This window comes from Podarcis bocagei, assembly GCF_964188305.1.
Source record: "Podarcis bocagei genome assembly, chromosome: 2".
Lineage (NCBI taxonomy): Eukaryota > Metazoa > Chordata > Lepidosauria > Squamata > Lacertidae > Podarcis > Podarcis bocagei.
The window spans coordinates 19,334,554-19,353,189 of record NC_138126.1 but is presented as its reverse complement, the minus strand read 5'-3'; the positions used below and the strand labels follow the sequence as shown (position 1 = coordinate 19,353,189).

The 18,636-nt window shown below is 45.9% G+C and overlaps 2 protein-coding genes across 4 annotated transcripts in view; one reads left to right on the top strand and one right to left on the bottom strand.

Moving 5' to 3' along the window:
• The first annotated feature begins 843 nt into the window (after positions 1-843).
• On the top strand, positions 844-12,360 carry LOC308580798 (nuclear factor 7, brain-like). Of its 2 annotated transcripts, XM_081182976.1 has the most exons (6): positions 844-2,389; positions 4,582-4,677; positions 5,674-5,907; positions 8,180-8,202; positions 8,291-8,430; positions 10,452-12,360. In XM_081182976.1, the coding sequence occupies exons 1-6, from the start codon at positions 1,928-1,930 to the stop codon at positions 10,964-10,966; spliced, it is 1,470 nt and encodes a 489-aa protein (XP_081039102.1). In that variant the 5' UTR covers positions 844-1,927; the 3' UTR covers positions 10,967-12,360. The 2 variants fall into 2 exon arrangements, with proteins under 2 accessions (XP_081039102.1, XP_081039103.1); XM_081182977.1 differs by lacking the exon at positions 8,180-8,202 and having other exon boundaries at positions 8,268-8,430.
• A 495-nt stretch (positions 12,361-12,855) lies between these two features.
• MDC1 (mediator of DNA damage checkpoint 1) overlaps positions 12,856-18,636 on the bottom strand; it is a 29,283-nt gene continuing 23,502 nt past the window's right edge. For both annotated transcript variants that reach the window (XM_081181750.1, XM_081181751.1), the window contains exons 11-15: positions 18,443-18,577; positions 17,381-17,563; positions 16,235-16,363; positions 14,004-14,114; positions 12,856-13,215 (exon numbers count right to left, since the gene is read on the bottom strand). In XM_081181750.1, the coding sequence (XP_081037876.1) occupies positions 12,961-13,215; positions 14,004-14,114; positions 16,235-16,363; positions 17,381-17,563; positions 18,443-18,577 (813 nt within the window). In that variant the 3' untranslated portion in view covers positions 12,856-12,960. The remainder of the gene's footprint in view (positions 13,216-14,003; positions 14,115-16,234; positions 16,364-17,380; positions 17,564-18,442; positions 18,578-18,636) is intronic.

The following is an 18,636-nucleotide window of genomic DNA, read 5'->3' as shown; positions in this document are numbered from 1 at the left end:
CTGGATATTACTGGGTCAGTTTGCAGGTGTCAACTTTGCCTATATATTTTTTCATTTAGGCTAGAAAGAATTATTATTGCTACTGTGTTAGTTCATCTAAGAATTTCAGGGCAGTAATCATAGTGCTAGAAACACTATTAAAACCGTAGAAATAATTGCAATGAAAACAGCATGGCAGCAGCCTTTTCATTAAAAACTTTCCAAAAACCTGTTGGAACAAGGGCTTCACCTGTTGGCAGAAGGGCAGCAGGGAGGAAGACAGTCTCGTTTCTCTAGGGCGGGAGCTTCCAAGTCTGGAAGGAGCCACTCAGAAGAGGCTGCCCTGTGTAAATGTCTCACTAGAAGAAAGTTAGACAAATATGTGTTTCTTCAATCGCCTAAAATGTCCAAGCATCCAGAAGTGCAACTGGGGGAACTCTGGGATCAGATTGCACCTGTAGCCATAGCTGTCAACCGTCCCTTATTTGGCGGGAAACTCCCTTATCCCAGCGTTGTGTCCCACTGCTGTCCCTTATTGATGATGTCCCTTAAATTTCCCAGGTTTCAAAGGAAGCAGCTCCTCTCCCTCCCTCCCTGCCGGCCAGGGAGGAGGTGGCTCCAACTGTGTTGCTTGGCTGCGTTGCTCACCCAGTAAGGAGTCTAAAAACGACGGGGGTGGAGCTTGCATGCCTTGTGCCAATCAAATCAGCAGTGTTGCCTGGGGACTCGCCTTTGCTCAGCGCTTTCCCAGCGGAGAGGTGACGGTGGTTTTCCTTGCTGCAACCCCTTTGCCGGGTTGCTGTGCTGTGGGAACCACCGCTTGAGGCTTTGTTTGGCTGCTGGCTGGGCTTTCTGCCTTTGGCTCGGTATGCCTTGGGCATACCTGTGCCCAGAAAATCCCTTATTTTGGCTGCTGGTCCCTTATTTTCAAATCTGTAAGTTGACAGCTATTCCTGTAGCTGACCCAGGTTGTGAGTGAAATTTGGCTGGAGTTTTAGGGTGCTAAGATTAAAAAGTCTAGTAAAGGGCAATATGGTTTTGAGTCCTTACTGTCATCAAGGACATTTCAACTCCTGAAGTACATATCGCTCCTTCCTTGTGTACAAAATAACAACTGACAACAGGGGCAAAGCAACAGCTTATATACATTTCTGAAGTCCTGGGCCACTCCCACTCCCAACGTGATTGGCTGTCTAAACTTCCAAGCTGCGAATTATAACTTGGAGTTTAAAAGCCAATGGCAGAGGCCCAAATCCTGAAATGTTCTCTGATTGGGTATCATGTATCGATTCAGAACACGGGGGGGGGGGGGGGGCTCAGAATCCTTAGTCCAGACTTAGTTGAGGCAAACACAGACCACTGATTACATAACACAATATAACTCTATAAAATTCAGTATTATTTAGTAATTAATTCTGCCTCAAAACTGGTGCACGGCAGGGCTGTATCTGCAATGTAAAAACCCCATGTCCCCTTAGTTAATTTTATTAATTAACAGAGACAGGTGAATGCCAACCATGTCACACCATGACACTGTTCTCTGATCGGCTTGCAGACAACAGAAGGGTTACATTTTAATTATAAAAGCATGGCACCATACAACAGTAAACCAATCCCAGCATAAAAATTCAGCGCCCACCCCCCAAGAAAGCAGCAGCAGACTCAAAACAGGCTGAGAGCTGCATAAGGTCATTAAAAGTACACAGATGACCTAAATTTCAGCTGATTTCAGAAGTTAAGCATTTTAAACCCTGGGGCGAAAGAAGTGCCTCTTTGCTATTGCAAAAGACTCCAAAGTCTTTTCATAAGGCTACAGCAAAGGTCACTTTGCTCCACCTGTAAGGTGTGGCTCCTTTAAGCAACAAGAGAGAAGCAAAAGGAGGAACTAGAGAAAAGAAAGCGAAACCGGACTTTGCAATCTGTAGCAGCCACTTTCCTGTCAGCAGAGATGGCCGAGGGATTTCAGCAAGATCTGACTTGTTCCGTCTGCCTCGACGTGTTTACTGAGCCGGTGCTGCTTCGATGTGGGCACTGCTTCTGCAACAAGTGCATCACCTCCTCCTGGGACAGACAAGGGGGAGCTCCTAGCTGCCCTGACTGCCGGGCCCCCTGTCCTGACAGACATTTCACGCCCAATCATTTGCTGAGAAACTTGGCCCAAAAGGCAAGAGAGGCCCAGGAGGAGGTCCCCGAGAAGAAAGCGCGAGAAGACCCAGAAAATCACGAAGAGACGCCGACAGGCAGAAGCAGCCCAGGTGCTGATCAGGGGTTGCTCTGCGCACAACACGCTCGCACTTTGCAGCTCTTCTGCCTCACCGATGAGGACCCCGTTTGTTTGCGCTGTGTGGACTCGCCTGCCCACGCCGGACACAAGTTCAGCTCCTTGAAAGACGCTGCTGAACAGTACAAGGTAAGCATGCAACAAGATACTGGGGATGCTTTAAGTAAAGTGAGGCAATTGCCTTCCAACAGCTGATTCAGGCGGTGTTGTGAAAGGGAAGGTAACTCCTCCTTATTTGTTGTTGTTGTTGTTAAAGATTTTCATAGAATCATAGAGTTGGAAGAGACCACAAGGGCCATCGAGTCCAACCCCCTGCCAAGCAGGAAACACCATCAGAGCACTCCTGACATATGGTTGTCAAGCCTCTGCTTAAAGACCTCCAAAGTAGGAGACTCCACCACACTCCTTGGTAGCAAATTCCACTGTCGAACAGCTCTTACTGTCAGGAAGTTCTTCCTAATGTTTAGGTGGAATCTTCTTTCTTGTAGTTTGGATCCATTGCTCCGTGTCCGCTTCTCTGGAGCAGCAGAAAACAACCTTTCTCCCTCCTCTATGTGACATCCTTTTATCATATCACCCCTTAACCTCCTCTTCTCCAGGCTAAACATGCCAAGCTCCCTCAGCCGTTCCTCATAAGGCATCGTTTCCAGGCCTTTGACCATTTTAGTTGCCCTCCTCTGGACACGTTCCAGTTTGTCAGTGTCCTTCTTGAACTGTGGTGCCCAGAACTGGACACAGTACTCCAGGTGAGGTCTGACCAGAGCAGAATACAAAGGCACTATTACTTCCCTTGATCTAGATGCTATACTATTGATGCAGCCCAGAATTGCATTGGCTTTTTTAGCTGCCGCGTCACACTGTTGGCTCATGTCAAGTTTGTGGTCAAGTTTGTGATTTTCTTGGTTTACAAAAGTAAGTGCAATGTCTCTCTCTTTTTTCACAGTAACATTTCCCAGTAACATTTTTTACAGATCATTTTTTACAGATTTGTTGAGGAGGGACGCGGGTGGTGCTGTGGTCTAAACCACAGAGCCTAGGACTTGCCGATCAGAAGGTCGGTGGTTCGAATCCCTGCAACAGGGTGAGCTCCCGTTGCTCGGTCCCTGCTCCTGCCCACCTAGCAGTTCGAAAGCACATCAAAGTGCAAGTAGATAAATAGGTACCGCTCCGGCGGGAAGGTAAACGGCGTTTCCGGGCGCTGCTCTGGTTCGCCAGAAGCATCTTAGTCATGTTGGCCACGACTGGACATAATGGTCAGGGGTCCCTTTACCTTTACCTTCATTTGTTGAGACATTAGGAAGAAAAGGGGGAAAGAGGCGGAGGGGTGAAAGGTGAGTGGGGGATGGATCGGGTGGCGATGTTTCTATTTTACTTAATATATGTGGGGTTTTGTGTCAGCGTCGCTTGTGCAGGTTCTCTGCTGTTCACTTGTGTTCCTTTGGTGGTGAGAGAGGTTAGGGTTGGCCTAGGTTGTGGTTATTCATTTGTGGTTGGCTGTGGTGGTCTTTGTTTTCATGTGTGAGTGGGGTGGGTGGGTGTTTTGGATCAGGTTAGCCATATTGATTTGTAGGCTGTTGGTAGATTTTTGTTGTTTTCTTGTTGGGCTGTGTATGTGATAAAGGGGAGCCATACCGGGGTGAAGGCATCTTCGTCTATTTGTCCCTGTGTCAGTTTCAGTTTATTGGTTAATTTTTCTAGTAAGGCTGTTTCCCATACTATTCAGTACCATTGGTCCATGCTTACTCCTGGCAGGTCTCTCCAGTGTCTGGTTATGATGTTTCTGGTTGCTGAAAGTAGGTGGGTTATGAGTTCTTTGTGGTGTAAATGGGCATCTCGTTATTTGTTATTAAATAATAACAAACCCTCCTCGTATTTGCGGAAGCCATCCAAGTTTCCAATTTGATCCCGGAATGTCCCACTTTTCCTTAGAATGTCCCTAATTTCATGGGAGAAATGTTGGAGGGTGTGAAGTTATGTGACCTCCCGCTGAGCCAAGGAGATAAGTAGCTGGACAACCTTTAGAAGACATCTGAAGGCAGCCGTGCATTGTTCCAGAGAAGGGCAATCAACATGTTTAAGGGGATGGAGGAACTTCTCTGTGAGAAATGGTTACAACACTTAGGGCTGTTTAGTTCAGAAAAGAAAAGTTAAGGAGGTGGCATTTTATTTATTTGCAGTATTTATAACCTGCTCTCCATTGAATATCTGCAATCCTGGAACGCAGAACAAAAATGATAAAAGGAAATAGAGAAAAACAATGCTGGGAGACACGGCATGTTCCCTGACCTGCCTAATTTCACAAACTCTTCTTCCTCCCCTAGCGGAAGCTGGACAAGGTTCTGGGTTGCCTGGAAACCAAAATTAAACAACAAGAGCAACAGGAAGGATGTCAAGAAGAAAACATACATTCCTTGAGAGTAAGAGGAAATAATTCCTAGCTTCTTCTTCTTCCTCTTCTACTTCTTCTTCTTATTATTATTTATATTCTTTTATTCACTTTATCTTGCCCAAGGCAACCCAAAATGACTTAACAACCAAACTGAAAAGCCCACATAGATACATTAAAACCAAGGAAATAATTCATTAAAAACTCCCCACCCACTTCTAAAAGGCCACAGATAGTTAAAGGCAAAAGGCCTGGTTATAGACTTTATTATTATTATTATTTTGCCTGGTGCCTAAAGGTATGCAATGAAGGAGTCAGGCAAGCCTCCCTGGGGAGAGCATTCCACAAAGGGAGAGACACTACAGAGAAGGCCTGTTCTTGTGTCTATAGGCAGGGACATTGCATTTTGGGGACTCAAGATGGTGAGCAGCCACCATGGATGGGAGCTTAGTTTAGCTTCTTTTCAAATGTGGCACTTTTGAAAAGGGTCCAAACCAGGCTTCCTCAACCTCAGCCCTCCAGATGTTTTGGCCTACAACTTCCATGATCCCCAGCTAGCAGGACCAGTGGTCAGGGATGATGGGAATTCCCATCATCCCTGACCACTGGTCCTGTTAGCTAGGGATTATGGAAGTTGTAGGCCAAAACATCTGGAGGGCCGCAGGTTGGGGATGCCTGCTATAGACCTACTAAATCTTCTTGCCTGGACTGTATAAAACTGAAAAATTCATTTCACATCGGGTTTACTTCAAAATGGCAGGCACCCACTATGAGTGGGAGCTGAGCTTGGCTCCCAGCTGAAGGATGGCACCATCGCCTGCCACTGAAAAGCATGTATGGACCTAGCAAGGAGACCATTAAATGGGGATGTGGCCAAGTTGGGCTTGTGAGGGGGCCTGGATTAGCAACAACCCCTCATTTTTACAAGGTATATTTCGATTCATTTGTTTCTTCTCACTGAACGGGTAACTGGGTTCTCACTTCCTCCACCACAAAAACCTCCCAGTGGAACTTCTTTCCATTGCAGAACTCAGCTGAGTCCCTTCGCAAGACGATTGAGGACGACTTCGCTGAGCTGCAGCGATTCCTGAGCCAGAGGAAAGATGCAGTACTGGCCCAGCTAGATGAGGATGAAAACGCTGCGCACGTGAACATGGTGGTGCATCTCTGGGACATCCGGGAGGGCCTGTCTGCAGCCAGAGAGATGATGAGCCAGGGAAAGGCCAAAATGGAGCAGACGGATTCAGCTGCCTTTCTCCTGGTGAGGCCAAAACCTTGGCACCTCTTTAGTGTAACCATTGCAGAGGGTTTCCCAGAAAATTTTGGACTGGACAATTGTTGGTTTCCAATTGAAATTTATTTTGATGTTTCAGCAAAGTGATCTAAATTGCTGCGTTTTCTTTGCTGAAAGCTTTTGATGCTGCCTTCGTTGTTAGTAACAAACTTTTGTTGTTGTTTAGTTGTGTCCGACTCTTGGTGGCCCCGTGGACCAGAGCAGGCCAGGCACTCCTGTCTTCCACTGCCTCCCACAGTTTGGTCAAACTCATGTTAGTATACAACATACAAACATCTAAATAACAGCCTTTGCTACACCTTTCATTATAAGGATTGTTAGGCCTTCCTGCGTTCTCAGAGTCAACTGGCAAGGCACCCACACTGACAATGCTCTCACCCACCCACCCGTCTACCAAATTTCCCTTATCCATGCCCTCCACTGTAGGGCAGAGAGTCATCATGGAGTGAGACTACCTGAAGGAGCGTCTCCACCCCCATCGTTCAGCCCAGACACTGAGGTCCAGCTCTGAGGGCCTTCTGGTGGATCCCTCACTGCAAGAAATGACGTTACGGGGAACCAAGCAGAGGGCCGTCTCGGTAGTGGCACCCGCCCTGTGGAATGCCCTCCCATCAGATGTCAGTGAAATAAACTCATGTTGGTAGCTTCAAGAACACTGTCCAACCATCTCCTCCTCTGTCGTCCCCTTCTCCTTGTGCCCTCCATCTATCCCAACATCAGGGTCTTTTCTAGGGAGTCTTCTCTTCTCATGAGGTGGCCAGAGTACTGGAGCCTCAGCTTCAGGATCTGTCCTTCCAGTGAGCACTCAGGGCTGATTTCCTTCAGAAGGGATAGGTTTGATCTTCTTGCAGTCCATGGGACTCTCAAGAGTCTCCTCTAGCACCATAATTCAAAAGCATCAATTCTTCGGCCATCAGCCTTCTTTACGGTCCAGCTTTCACTTCCATACGTCACTATTGGGAAAACCGTAGCTTTAACTATACGGACCTTTGTTGGCAAGGTGATGTCTCTGCTTTTACGAAATGGCAAATTTTCCACAGAAAGATAACATGCTAGAAGGTGGGCTGCCCCACATCACTATCTATAACCAATCACACAGAATAGGTTAAGGATTCAGAATGGGGAGAGCGCCAAGACTCTTCGGAGCAAGGACTGGCATTTAGGTAGGTGGAGTCAACGCAGGAGGAGTGATGCCCCTCATGATCCCTTCCAACTATACAAGTCTATGATTCTAGGACCCCAAAAGCCAGTGTGGGAACAATTAACCCTATAAAACTTGCAGCCAAGCTAGCTCCTCAGTCTGAGCAACTTGTCTGACTTGGTACCAGGCCAAAACCCAATTTCCAGCCCTGTCCCCTTCAGACATACTGCTGGTGCTGCAGGAGCTGCTTCTCTGGAGCAGCATGCGCTTGAGTTACTTCTTCATCTTCTTTGGCGATCACTCGTAGCCAAGTAAGATTGTCTTCCATGAACACAGTTTTAACAATGAGTCCGTAAGTGACTGTGGAGGCCAATTCTGGATCCACACATCCTTCCACAGTGGGGACATAGGTTTCCGGGCAGGAGTTGATCTCGGTGAGGGTTTGCCAAGCATGCCTTAGCACGTTTCTCCCTTTTGCCCTGAGTTTGAGCGTCTTCAAAATCTACCGCACCTTTGGTAAAGGCTGTTCTCCAATTGGAGCGCTTGCAGGCCAGTGTTCCCCAGTTGTTGGTGTTTATATTTGAGTTGCACTAGTATGCCGGGAGCCCTCCACCTAGGTGTTCGTCTACCCAGGTGAAATATTAATCGCTAGATGAGGAAATCTTACCATTGGCTCTACCCTCATCATTCTTGTCCATGGGATTCCACAATATCCTATGATTGTGTGTGAAGCTGACTTGGAGAAAATCTGTTTCCGTGTCAATCTAGTCTCCTGTATGAGGTCATCTCTCTGTGTCTTATCAAATCAGGTGGGAATATTGGAGAGTGTCTTCCATCTTTGGGAAGGCAAGGGGGTATGGTTGGTTAGGGTTGTGGGCTGAAAGGAGCCCCACACTCCCAGACCCCCTAGGAAAGAAGAATTAGCAAGCAGGATAGCCAGCACTCCATGATTCAGTGGGAGGACAGTGGGACCTAATGGCTTTGAGGAAGGCAAGATTAGGGTGGATGATGGGGTGCATCAGGATTCTGTTATTTTCCAGGATACAAAAGGAGAGCTTCAAGCTTCCTAACCATCTCACCTTCTTTCCCCCTTCCCAGGGTGTCCAGGAGCTCCTGAAGAAGTGAGTATGGCGTCTTTCCGCTAGTTTCATATGTGAGAGAGCGGATGGCCACTTGCTGTAACTAGTATTCTGCTTTTCTTCCCACTAGGCTCCCTGCTGAAAAGGAGGCTGAGGGCGTAGGAAACCAGGCTGACCGCTCTGTTGTTTGCAGGGAACTCTGCCTGGGCAAGTTCAAGGGTCCACTGCAATACCTAGCATGGAACGAGATGAGATCCATCGTCAGAACAGGTAACTGAAAGGAAGTTCAGGAATGATTAAGAGTAATGTCAGATCAGATGAAAGAAAACCATTCTTCGTACCACATGTGATTAACACATGGAATTCTATGGCTGAAGATGTGGCAATGGTTGCTTGCAAAGAGAATTAGACAGATTCATGGCACGTCTGTTGACTTGCCATGGCAAGAGGAACAAAATGTTGCATTGTGGTGTGCTGCTGTTCAGAGTCCCAGACACTCACTTCCAGGCAGAGGGCCTTCTCGGAAGTGGCACCCGCCCTGTGGAACGCCCTCCCATCAGATGTCAAGGAACTATCTGACTTTTAGAAGACACCTGAAGGCAGCCCTGTTTAGGGAAGTTTTTAATGGTTGGTGTTTTATCGCTTTATTATTAATAATAATATTCTGTTGGGAGCTGCCCAGAGTGGCTGGGGAAACCAGCCAGATGGGCAGGGTATCAATAATAATAATAATAATAATAATAATAATAATAATAATAATAATAATAATAATAATGGGTGGAGGAAATGGAAAACTGCAGGTGGGGTGACAAGACAATAACAAAAACAACAACAGATTATTATTATTATTATTATCTTAATTACTATTATTATTATCCTGTCACCCCACCTGCAGTTTTCCATTCCCCCCACCCCAAACAGTTAATGTACATTCTGCAGCCACTATGAACATTCAGTCCTCATTGGGACTCCCTTAGGTTTCTTCCCTGAAAATTTTTCTATACTTCTAGCGTTCTCCTGAGGCCGCTGATATTTCCTTCTGGTGTGGGGGTTGTGTAATTTGGTTAGATGCCACTTACATCCTGTACACCAGATAATCAGAATAAAGGACATGATAGTGAAGTGGAACTTCTACATGTGGAGGCAGGGTGCTGCTGGGGACCAGTCTCTAGGAACCAATGATAGGAGAGGAAGTTTCATGCTCGGATCCTGCTTGTGGTTTTGGCTACTGTTGAAGACAGGATGCTGAATAAGGCGGGCCTTTGGTCTGATCCAGCAGAACTCCTTCTTGCATCTCTGTGTCCTTAGGTGCATGGAGGCAGAGCTTGCATTCTGCAAGAATTCAGCAGAGGGATGACATTGTTATGTACAGCTGTGTTTACAAGTGGCAACCATTCATGTATAATGTGGGGAAAGGTGCTTTGACACTGTCAGGCTATGGTATAAACCTGCCTGATGACTCCAGAAGCACCATCCATAGACTGCCAAGGCTGTTCCTATCAGCACATCTCCATTCTAGTTTCTGTTTCTTGATTGTGTTTATTTGTGTTTGGAACTGGCTTCTATATAGGAAGAGAAGATACTTTGCCATTTCTTGAAAAGCTTCCGTCTAAGCAGGGATCAGGGACGCAGGTGGCGTTGTGGGTTAAACCACAGAGCCTAGGACTTGCTGATCAGAAGGTCGGCAGTTCGAATCCCAATGACGGGGTGAGCTCCCGTTGCTCGGTCCCTGCTCCTGCCAACCTAGCAGTTCGAAAGCACGTCAAAGTACAAGTAGATAAATAGGTACCGCTCCGGCGGGAAGGTAAACGGCATTTCCATGCGCTGCTCTGGTTCACCAGAAGCGGCTTAGTCATGCCGGCTCCCTCGGCCAATAAAGCGAGATGAGCGCCGCAACCCCAGAGTCGATCACGACTTGACCTAATGGTCTGGGGTCCCTTTACCTTTAAGCAGGGATCACACTCTTTGCTTCACTATATTTCCTAGCCTGACATGAGGGCTAGGAGCTTGCATTTTAACATGTTAAACACCAGATTTCATTTCACTTTTAATTTGTATTTCTATAGTACAATATGCAAGGCGGCTTACGAGCTGAAGAAAACAACAAAGACCGCACACTTTATAACAATCTAATCCAATACAATGGCTCTCATCTTACGTTTTTAATGTAAGATGAGAGCCAGAGAAAGTCCCCCACGTCCACTTGTTTCTTTCCCTTTTGGTAACCTAGGATGGAGCTAAAGTAGGATGCCCCAATTTTATTGAACTCGTTCTTTTCCTTTCCTTATCAGAAGTAGAACCAATCACCCTGGACTGCGGCACTGCTCATCCCAAATACACTTTCTTACTGCAAAACTATCGTACGGCGTTTGGACTGTTTAAGAATCCCTTGAGCTATCCAGCGATATTTCAGGACTCTCCCGTTGTGCTGGCGAAAGAGGGGTTCCATTCAGGAAGACACTACTGGGAGGTTGAGGTGCAAAACAAGGGAGACTGGTTGATTGGCGTAGCCTTGGAGTCCATCCCAAGGGAAAAAGGCAAGGATCCCACTTCTCTGACGGACAAGATCTGGTGTCTGGAGCCAACAGAGGAGGATAGCGAGCCTCAAAATGGATCGTCATGGTGGAAGGTTGGCGTGTACCTGGACTATGAGGGAGGCCAAGTTTCTTTCTATGATGTAGCAGCCGGGTCTCACCTCTGCACACACACAGCCCGTTTCAGCGAAAAAGTCTACCCTTTCTTCCAACCTACGCCAGCTGCTTTCAGGCAAAAACGCACCATAAGCTTGAAAACTTCTCACAGTTAGGACATTAAAGCAACTCTTAAGAGGGGTATTATTATAAAAAGGAAAGGTAGGTGTGTTTGCCCATTAGATAAAAGTCCAAAGTCCATACTAAGGCAGTGCTTTTATCAGGCCAGCCAAGATGCAAACTCCATGACTTCATCATCAGCCAACTTCCCTCCCACCTCGCCTTATTTGCTATCAAACCTGATGAATAGTTCTGGGAAACTTGAAGGCTTGCTTGCTATTTCGTGACGTTTTAGCTGATCTATAAAAGGCATTGCCCTAATGTGGATTTTGGAACGATGTTCTTAAGTGCGCCACAATTCTCCAAGCGTTTGAGAAGTGTGTGCCCCTGGGAAACGGGAAGGGAATGTGGCTCTCAACATTAGACTTTTTCCCAAAACGCCCCTGCCATGAAGGCAAACAATTACCATCCCCTTCCTTATCGCAGGTGAGGAGCTGTAACGTGCTCCATTCACCCAGTAAATTCATGACACAGGGACTTTCAGGTTCTTAGCTCAATTTCTTAACTGGGCATAACGTAAGAGCTCTACTTGATTAGCAATCTGATAGAGCACTTTAAAAAATATATCAAGTAGCGGGCAGGAGATATGTATGTGCGCAACACAGGCTGGGATCCTGGGAGGAAGGTAAATAAGGCCAAATATCATTTGCACTGAAAGAAGAGGTTTCCACTGGGTGCGATGGGAGCTCTAGCTATTCTTCCAGACCAACAAACAGCAGGCATGGAGGCCCCGATCCAGAATGAAGCAAAGGAGCGAAAAGCCCTTCTAATTCCCACAACCAAGAGGGATCTATGATCTGGGTTAGGGCCTGCTATTTACTTTTTTTAAAAAGCCCTTCATACAATTGGTAACTCTCTGAAGCAGGGGAAGCCGACGCAGCATATTTGCCAGACTACAACTCCCATCATCCCTGACCACGCTAGCTAGCTGGGGTTGATGGGAGCTGGGAGTCTAACAATCTCTGGAGGGCACAAGGGCAAAACTAGTTCTTGTATGGTCTGCCCTTTAGGGACATTTGCTTACGTTGTTTTCGTCTGCCATTGTTTTCTTACTTACTACATCCAAAAAGTATCAAAGAAAGACGGTTCAAGACGGTTTGAAAGCACATTAACTTGTGTTTGTATTGTGACTGGATTTGTTATCAGTTGGGATGTTCTTAACTGAAAATTAATAAAAATTATTTACAGTGGCGCCTCAGGTTAATTACTTAATTCGTTCCAGAGGTCCGTTCTTAACCTGAAACTGTTCTTAACCTGAAGCACCACCTTAGCTAATGGGGCCTCCTGCTGCTGCTGCCGCACGATTTCTGTTCTCATCCTGAAGCAAAGTTCTTTTTTTAAAAAGTTTTTTTATTAAAAATTAAAACAAATATTATCCAAAAACATATCATCCTTGTTTCCCCCCCATTTTTCCTGCCCTCCCCCCGGCAAAACCCCACCACCACCACCCTGACTTCCCTCAGTTCCAGTCTTTGGTTTCTCCGAGACTGCTGTTTTCTGCATGTTACAAAGTTGTATAGATCCTCAAACTATTTAGCTGATTATTATCAATAAAAAGTTATTAAGCAAAGTTCTTAACCTGAGGTACTATTTCTGGGTTAGCGGAGTCTGTAACCTGAAGCGGATGTAACCTGAGGTACCACTGTATAACAAAAAACTTGAACCTGCTGAGGCAGAACTGCAGAAAGCCCTGCATGAAAACTGTTTGGCTTCCATATACAGTTTGGTATAAATAAATTATTATTATTATTATTATTATTATTATTATTATTATTATTATTAATAATAATAATAATAATAATATATTCCCCCCCCCCTTGGCACAGCCACAGGAAATATGCACACCCTCCCTTTCTCGCAGATACACAATTCCAAAAGATCCAGGTTGCTTTTTATACCCATTTTATTGACAGTGGTAAAAAAACAAAACACAAAAGAGTTATTTACAAGTTTAAGGCAACGTTGCCATGTAACGGGCTGCGCTTTGGTCTCAACGCCGCCTCTTGGCTGTGCTGGGCAAGGCTGGGGTTGCTGGTGCTGCAGCCGCCCTCTTCCTCCTCGTCCTGGTCGGGGGAGTGGCAACGGAGGGGGGGCTCATCCCGTTCAGCCGGTGGGCGTCCACATCCAGCTTCTGCTGCAATATACCTGTCAGGATGAACTCTGCGTTGGCAATGGGGAGCCTGGCGTCCTGAGCCGCTTTGCAGCGGGGCAGGTCTTCGGGACAGGAAATCACAACACACTTGTCCTTAAGCAAATAAATAAAAAAGGTTGAGAGTCAGGTCTCGCTCTCAGAAAAAGAAGGAACATTTTATCATATGTGGTGTGAATGTAAGAAAACAACTACTGGGAAATGATATATGAGATGAAAAAGAAGTTGAAATACACATTTTCTAAAAAAACCCAGAAGCATTTCTGCTTGTTATTATAGGTCAGGATATTAATAGGCAAGATGTTTTTTTTTTTTATGCAACAACAGCGGTAAGAGTATTGTTAGCCCCGAAATGGAAGCAAGAAGAAACTCCGATGAAAGAAGAATGGCAGACAAAAATAATGGACTATGCAGAATTTGACAAAATGACAGGAAGGATTCGAAACCTGCAGGAACAGAGATTTACAGAAGATTGGAAGAAGTATACGAACTATTTGAAGAGCAATTGTAATCAACAAAATACATTAGTAGGACTACAAGAAATTTTGTAGGGAAAAATATATGAAGTGCTACAAAAGAATAAAGAATAGATAAAGAATAGATAAAGAATAAAGATATTGGTTATGAGTTTTAAATGTAACAGGGAAAATAAGAAATGTATACTAAGAGATTAGATTGGAAAATTTCCAGACTGGACTGACAGAAGTCAAAATATTGAATAAGATGTAAAAATATGTTTAATTACTGTTGAAAATGGTATGTTAAAAAAACTAGTAAAAAATTATATAAAAAAGAGAGAGTTGGGTCTCGCTCTCAGGTATTCCTTTTGCCTCAGCGTTTCTGCCAGCACCCCGCAGGATGCCGTGTAAACAGGCATAGTTCACCTTGTAGGCTCGAGGCATTCTGGGTAAGAACTTCCCGCCGCCGCACTGCACAATGTTCCTCATGTCCTCCAGCTCCAAGCTGACGTTAGGCGTAACGTGGATCTCGTAGCCCTGGAAGGGAAAAGAGACAGGTCTGTGGTGTGTCAAAGGAGCACGGGACTCTGAAGATTAGCGAGGAAGGGTTGACTCAGAATTGGATTATGCCTGCGACTCAAGATGGAAGCTTATACCATAGAAATGATATATAATTAATTGAAAAAGATGTTTTAAATAATGTTTGTAAAAACAAACAAACAAACAAAAGCTTTTCTTTTGGGAATTAAAGGGACAGAACTACAGTGGTGCCTCGCAAGACGAAATTAATCCGTTCCGCGAGTCTCTTCGTCTTGCGGTTTTTTCGTCTTGCGAAGCACGGCTATTAGCAGCTTAGCGACTATTAACGGCTTAGCGGCTTTAAGAAAAAGGAAACAAACTCGCAAGAACTCGCAAGACGTTTCGTCTTGCGAAGCAAGCCCATAGGGAAATTCGTCTTGCGAAGCGACTCAAAAAACGCAAAACCCTTTCGTCTAGCGAGTTTTTCGTCTTGCAAGGAATTCGTCTTGCGGGGCACCATTGTACCAAAATTGTATAGAAATTTATTCATGTATGCTACTACAGCAGCAAGAATGTTACTTACTCCAAATTGGAAAGAAGCAGAAGTCCCAGAAAAGGAAGAATGGGTAGAAAAACTCGTGGAGTATGCAGAAATGGTGAAACTGACCAGAAGAATAAGAATTTCAAGATAACAAGCTTTTTATAAAAGAATGGAAATGGTTTATTGAATATTGACAGAATTGCAAACAGATAAAAACATTGGTAGGATTAATGTAATAACCTGCAGTTTTATAAGAGTATATATCTACAGTAAATAAAGAAATGAAAATTGGAAGGCATTTTCTGAGCCTTCGTGCTGTATCTTGCCTCCCACCGTTACCTCAGGGGCGGTTTAGCATTACAACTCCTCATCCTAATACTATAACACTCCTCTGTGGGGAGGAAATTCCACCACTCAGGGCCTGCCACAGAGAATGCCTTCTCCCCAAACTTTTCAAGGGCAGTGGAACTACCAAAGGGGATCTTGCCCCCCAACCTCCCAAGGAACTGTAGGGAAGCGGTGTCATGGTGCCAACGTGCTGTGGCCTTACAACCCACAAGAATTGGGCAGGTTATCAGTTTCCTCTTTTTTTCTTTTTTCTTTTTTGTATATACAGTAGTACCTCGGGTTAAGAACTTAATTTGTTCTGGAGGTCCATTCTTAACCTGAGGTACTACTTTAGTTAATGGGGCCTCCTGCTGCCGCCGCCAAGCAATTTCTGTTCTCATCCTGAAGCAAAGTTCTTAACCCGAGGTACTATTTCTGGGTTAGCGGAGTCTGTAACCTGAAGTGTCTGTAACCCAAAGTACCACTGTAATTTTTAATTAAATTTTCTGTTTTAACCTTTAAAGTACTCATTTTTACATCCTTAAGATATCAATGACTTGCCCTCTTCTCCTTCCATGGTTCATTTTACATATCATAAATCCCTACATATTTTGCAGAAACTATACCATTCAGTATTCCATTATAACATCCATCATAACTTATTTACACTGTTGAATTTATCCTAATGCTGCCAGAATTTTCAGCTGTACACAGTTATTTCCCATACTGTGGTACCTTGGGTTAAGTACTTAATTCGTTCCGGAGGTCCATTCTTAACCTGAAACTGTTCTTAACCTGAAGCACCACGTTAGCTAATGGGGCCTCCCACTGCCGCCACGCGATTTCTGTTCTCATCCTGAGGTAAAGTTCTTAACCCGAGGTACTACTTCTGGGTTAGCGGAGTCTGCAAGCTGAAACGTCTGTAACCTGAAGCATCTGTAACCTGAGGTACCACTGTATATTAAAAACAGTTTTCCAATCTTCTCCAAACGAATGTTCTTCTTCTTCTCTTATTCTATATGTTAAGTTTGCAAACTGCACATACTCTGTCGGCTTAAGCTGCCACTCTTCTTTGGTTGGGACCTTAAACTTACAGGTTATCAGTTTCTTCCCTGACGGGGTTCCTGCTGCACATCGGAGAGAAAAATTCAAACCCCATTCCAACAGCTCCGGAGTTGGGGAAAATCCTCTGCCCACTTTGCTGTGCATACCTGGACTAGGTAGTTCTGTGGGCGTGGCCCAAGGCAAAGGCTGCTAACCGTGACCTCACCTGGAGCACGCCTCCCTCTTGCTGGGCCTTCTGCAGCGACGTGGAGAGCTTGAACCGGAAGTATTCCTCCTTCTCGGGGTCGGAAACGAGGAAGCTGTTTGGGGCCAGGAAGAAGGAGTTCTGCCGGCTCTGCGAGGAGAGGAAACGTGGGAAGGAGATTGCAGAATAGGCAGGGAAAACCACCCCCTTCCCCTTAAAGGAGGCCACTGCACACAGTCAACTGCAGAAAGGTAAAAGGCCCTACCATGATACCAACTTCTCGTTGATTCACCAAAACAGGGGGAGCCCTGCTGGATCAAGCCAATGGCCCTTCTAAACGGTCTCGGCCCTGTATACCTGAAGGAGCACCTCCACCCCATCGTTCAGCCAGATATATAAAAATGTAATAAAACATTAAACACGTCCCTATATAGTGGTACCTCGGGTTAAGAACTTAATTCGTTCTTAACCTGAAACTGTTCTTAACCTGAGGTACCACTTTAGCTAATGGGGCTTCCTGCTGCCACCGCACCACCGGAGCTCAATTTCTGTTCTCATCATGAAACAAAGTTCTTAACCCGAGGTACTACTTCTGGGTTAGCGGAGTCTGTAACCTGAAGCGTCTGACCTGAAGCATCTGTAACCTGAGGTACCACTGTACAGGGCTGCCTTCAGATGTCTTCTAAAAGTCAGATAGTTGTTTATCTCCTTGACAGCCGAAGGGAGGGCATTCCACAGGGAGAGTGCCACCACCAAGAAGGCTCTCTGCCTGATTCCCTGCAACTTCACTTCTAGCAGTGAGGAAACTGCCAGAAGGCCCTCAGTGTCTGGGCTGAACGACGGGGATGGAGACGCTCCTTCAGATCACTGCTATGGAGCCTGATCAGTCATCAAAGGCAGCAGTACATAGTATTGTCTCCCTGACTACTCCCTGGAGAATGAAATGTCACTGCCCACCCCCCACCCCCTGGGCTGCAGGAGTGGTACATCCCTGCTGTAGAACAGAAGTAGCTGTAGGCCAACCAATGGATATGGTTGGCCTACAGCTTCCATCATCTCTGACCACCAGGGCTGATGGGAGTTGGAGTCCACTGGCACTGGAAAGGCCCCCTGGTGGCTAACCCTGCCCCAGAGAATTCTGGGAGGGAGGCAAGTGAAGCAGCTCACCTTCTCCAGCCAGCTGAGGGTCACAATGGGGATGCCCCGCGCCATCGCGCACAGGAACTTGACCGTACGCCGGATGCGGTCCGTCACTAGGTGGGTGCAGTCGAAGACGGACTCTGCCAAGGAGCCGCCCAGCTCCGTCACAATGTGCTCCCCTTCTTCGCCCGTCCCCGCCATGAACAGCACCTGGGAGGGGCAGCAAGAGAAGGAAAAGGAAGTCATTGGGGGTGGGGGTGGGTGGGAATATAACCCCAACCCTCAGCATGCAGCCACTGGCAAGCCATTCAAATCCACGCTTCTCAAACCCTATAGATCAGCCCTTTTTCAACCTTGACTCCCCCAAAGACTGTCGGACTACAACTTCCATCATCCCTAGCTAGCAGGACCAGTGGTCAGGGATGATGGGAGTTGTAGCCCCACAAAATATTGGGGAAAGGCTACTGCAAAACTTGGGCCACAACCTATGAATTCTGTTTCTGTGTCTTTGCTCAACACAAATACATGAACATTGTGAAATTAAAAGGGCTGAACTCTGGGCTAGATTGTGCCCACATGTTTATTGTGCTGCATGCAAGAAAATTGCTCTCATAGTAACAATGCGAAACTTCATATAGCATTTTGCATGTTTCTGTACAAATACAAAATGGTCTGGACATTTCAAAGTCTTGATGTACTGTCCGTGTTATCTCTGCAAATGTCATCTTCGATTAAAAGAAACTAGTCATTATCAGAGCTCAGTACTGTTGGCTTGTCTATAAACTGTGCAATGGGTCTTCATTACTGTTTGACTGTAACAAAAACCATTCCCGTTCCCTATCTTTTAAAAAATATTTCTATGAAAGTAGTTAAGAACTTACTGGTTTTACAAAATATTGATAGCTTTCCCCTGTTTACATGCCAGTTGAGTTCAGAAGGTGGATGCTTGGATTAAAAATAAAATTTAAAAATATGCACAAGCTACTGCTTCCACGCTGAGGGTGCCAGACCCTAAGATCCCAGAGCTTGCCCTCTCAAGGTCTTCTCCATCCCAACCCCTTCCTCCATTGCAAAACATGTGCGCAGTACCTTTGGGACAGGACTGCCCGAGACCCCCGAGTCCTGGGTTCGCCTCCGGGGCTGGCTTCTTGTTCCCGCTGGCTTGCTCTCTGTGTTCTGCTTCCGGGACCTCCTTCCCGAGGGCGGAGTGGACTGTGCTGGCTCCTGTGGAGAAGGGGGGCAAGCAAAAAAATGAGGAGAGGGTCACACCAAAGAGGAAGTTT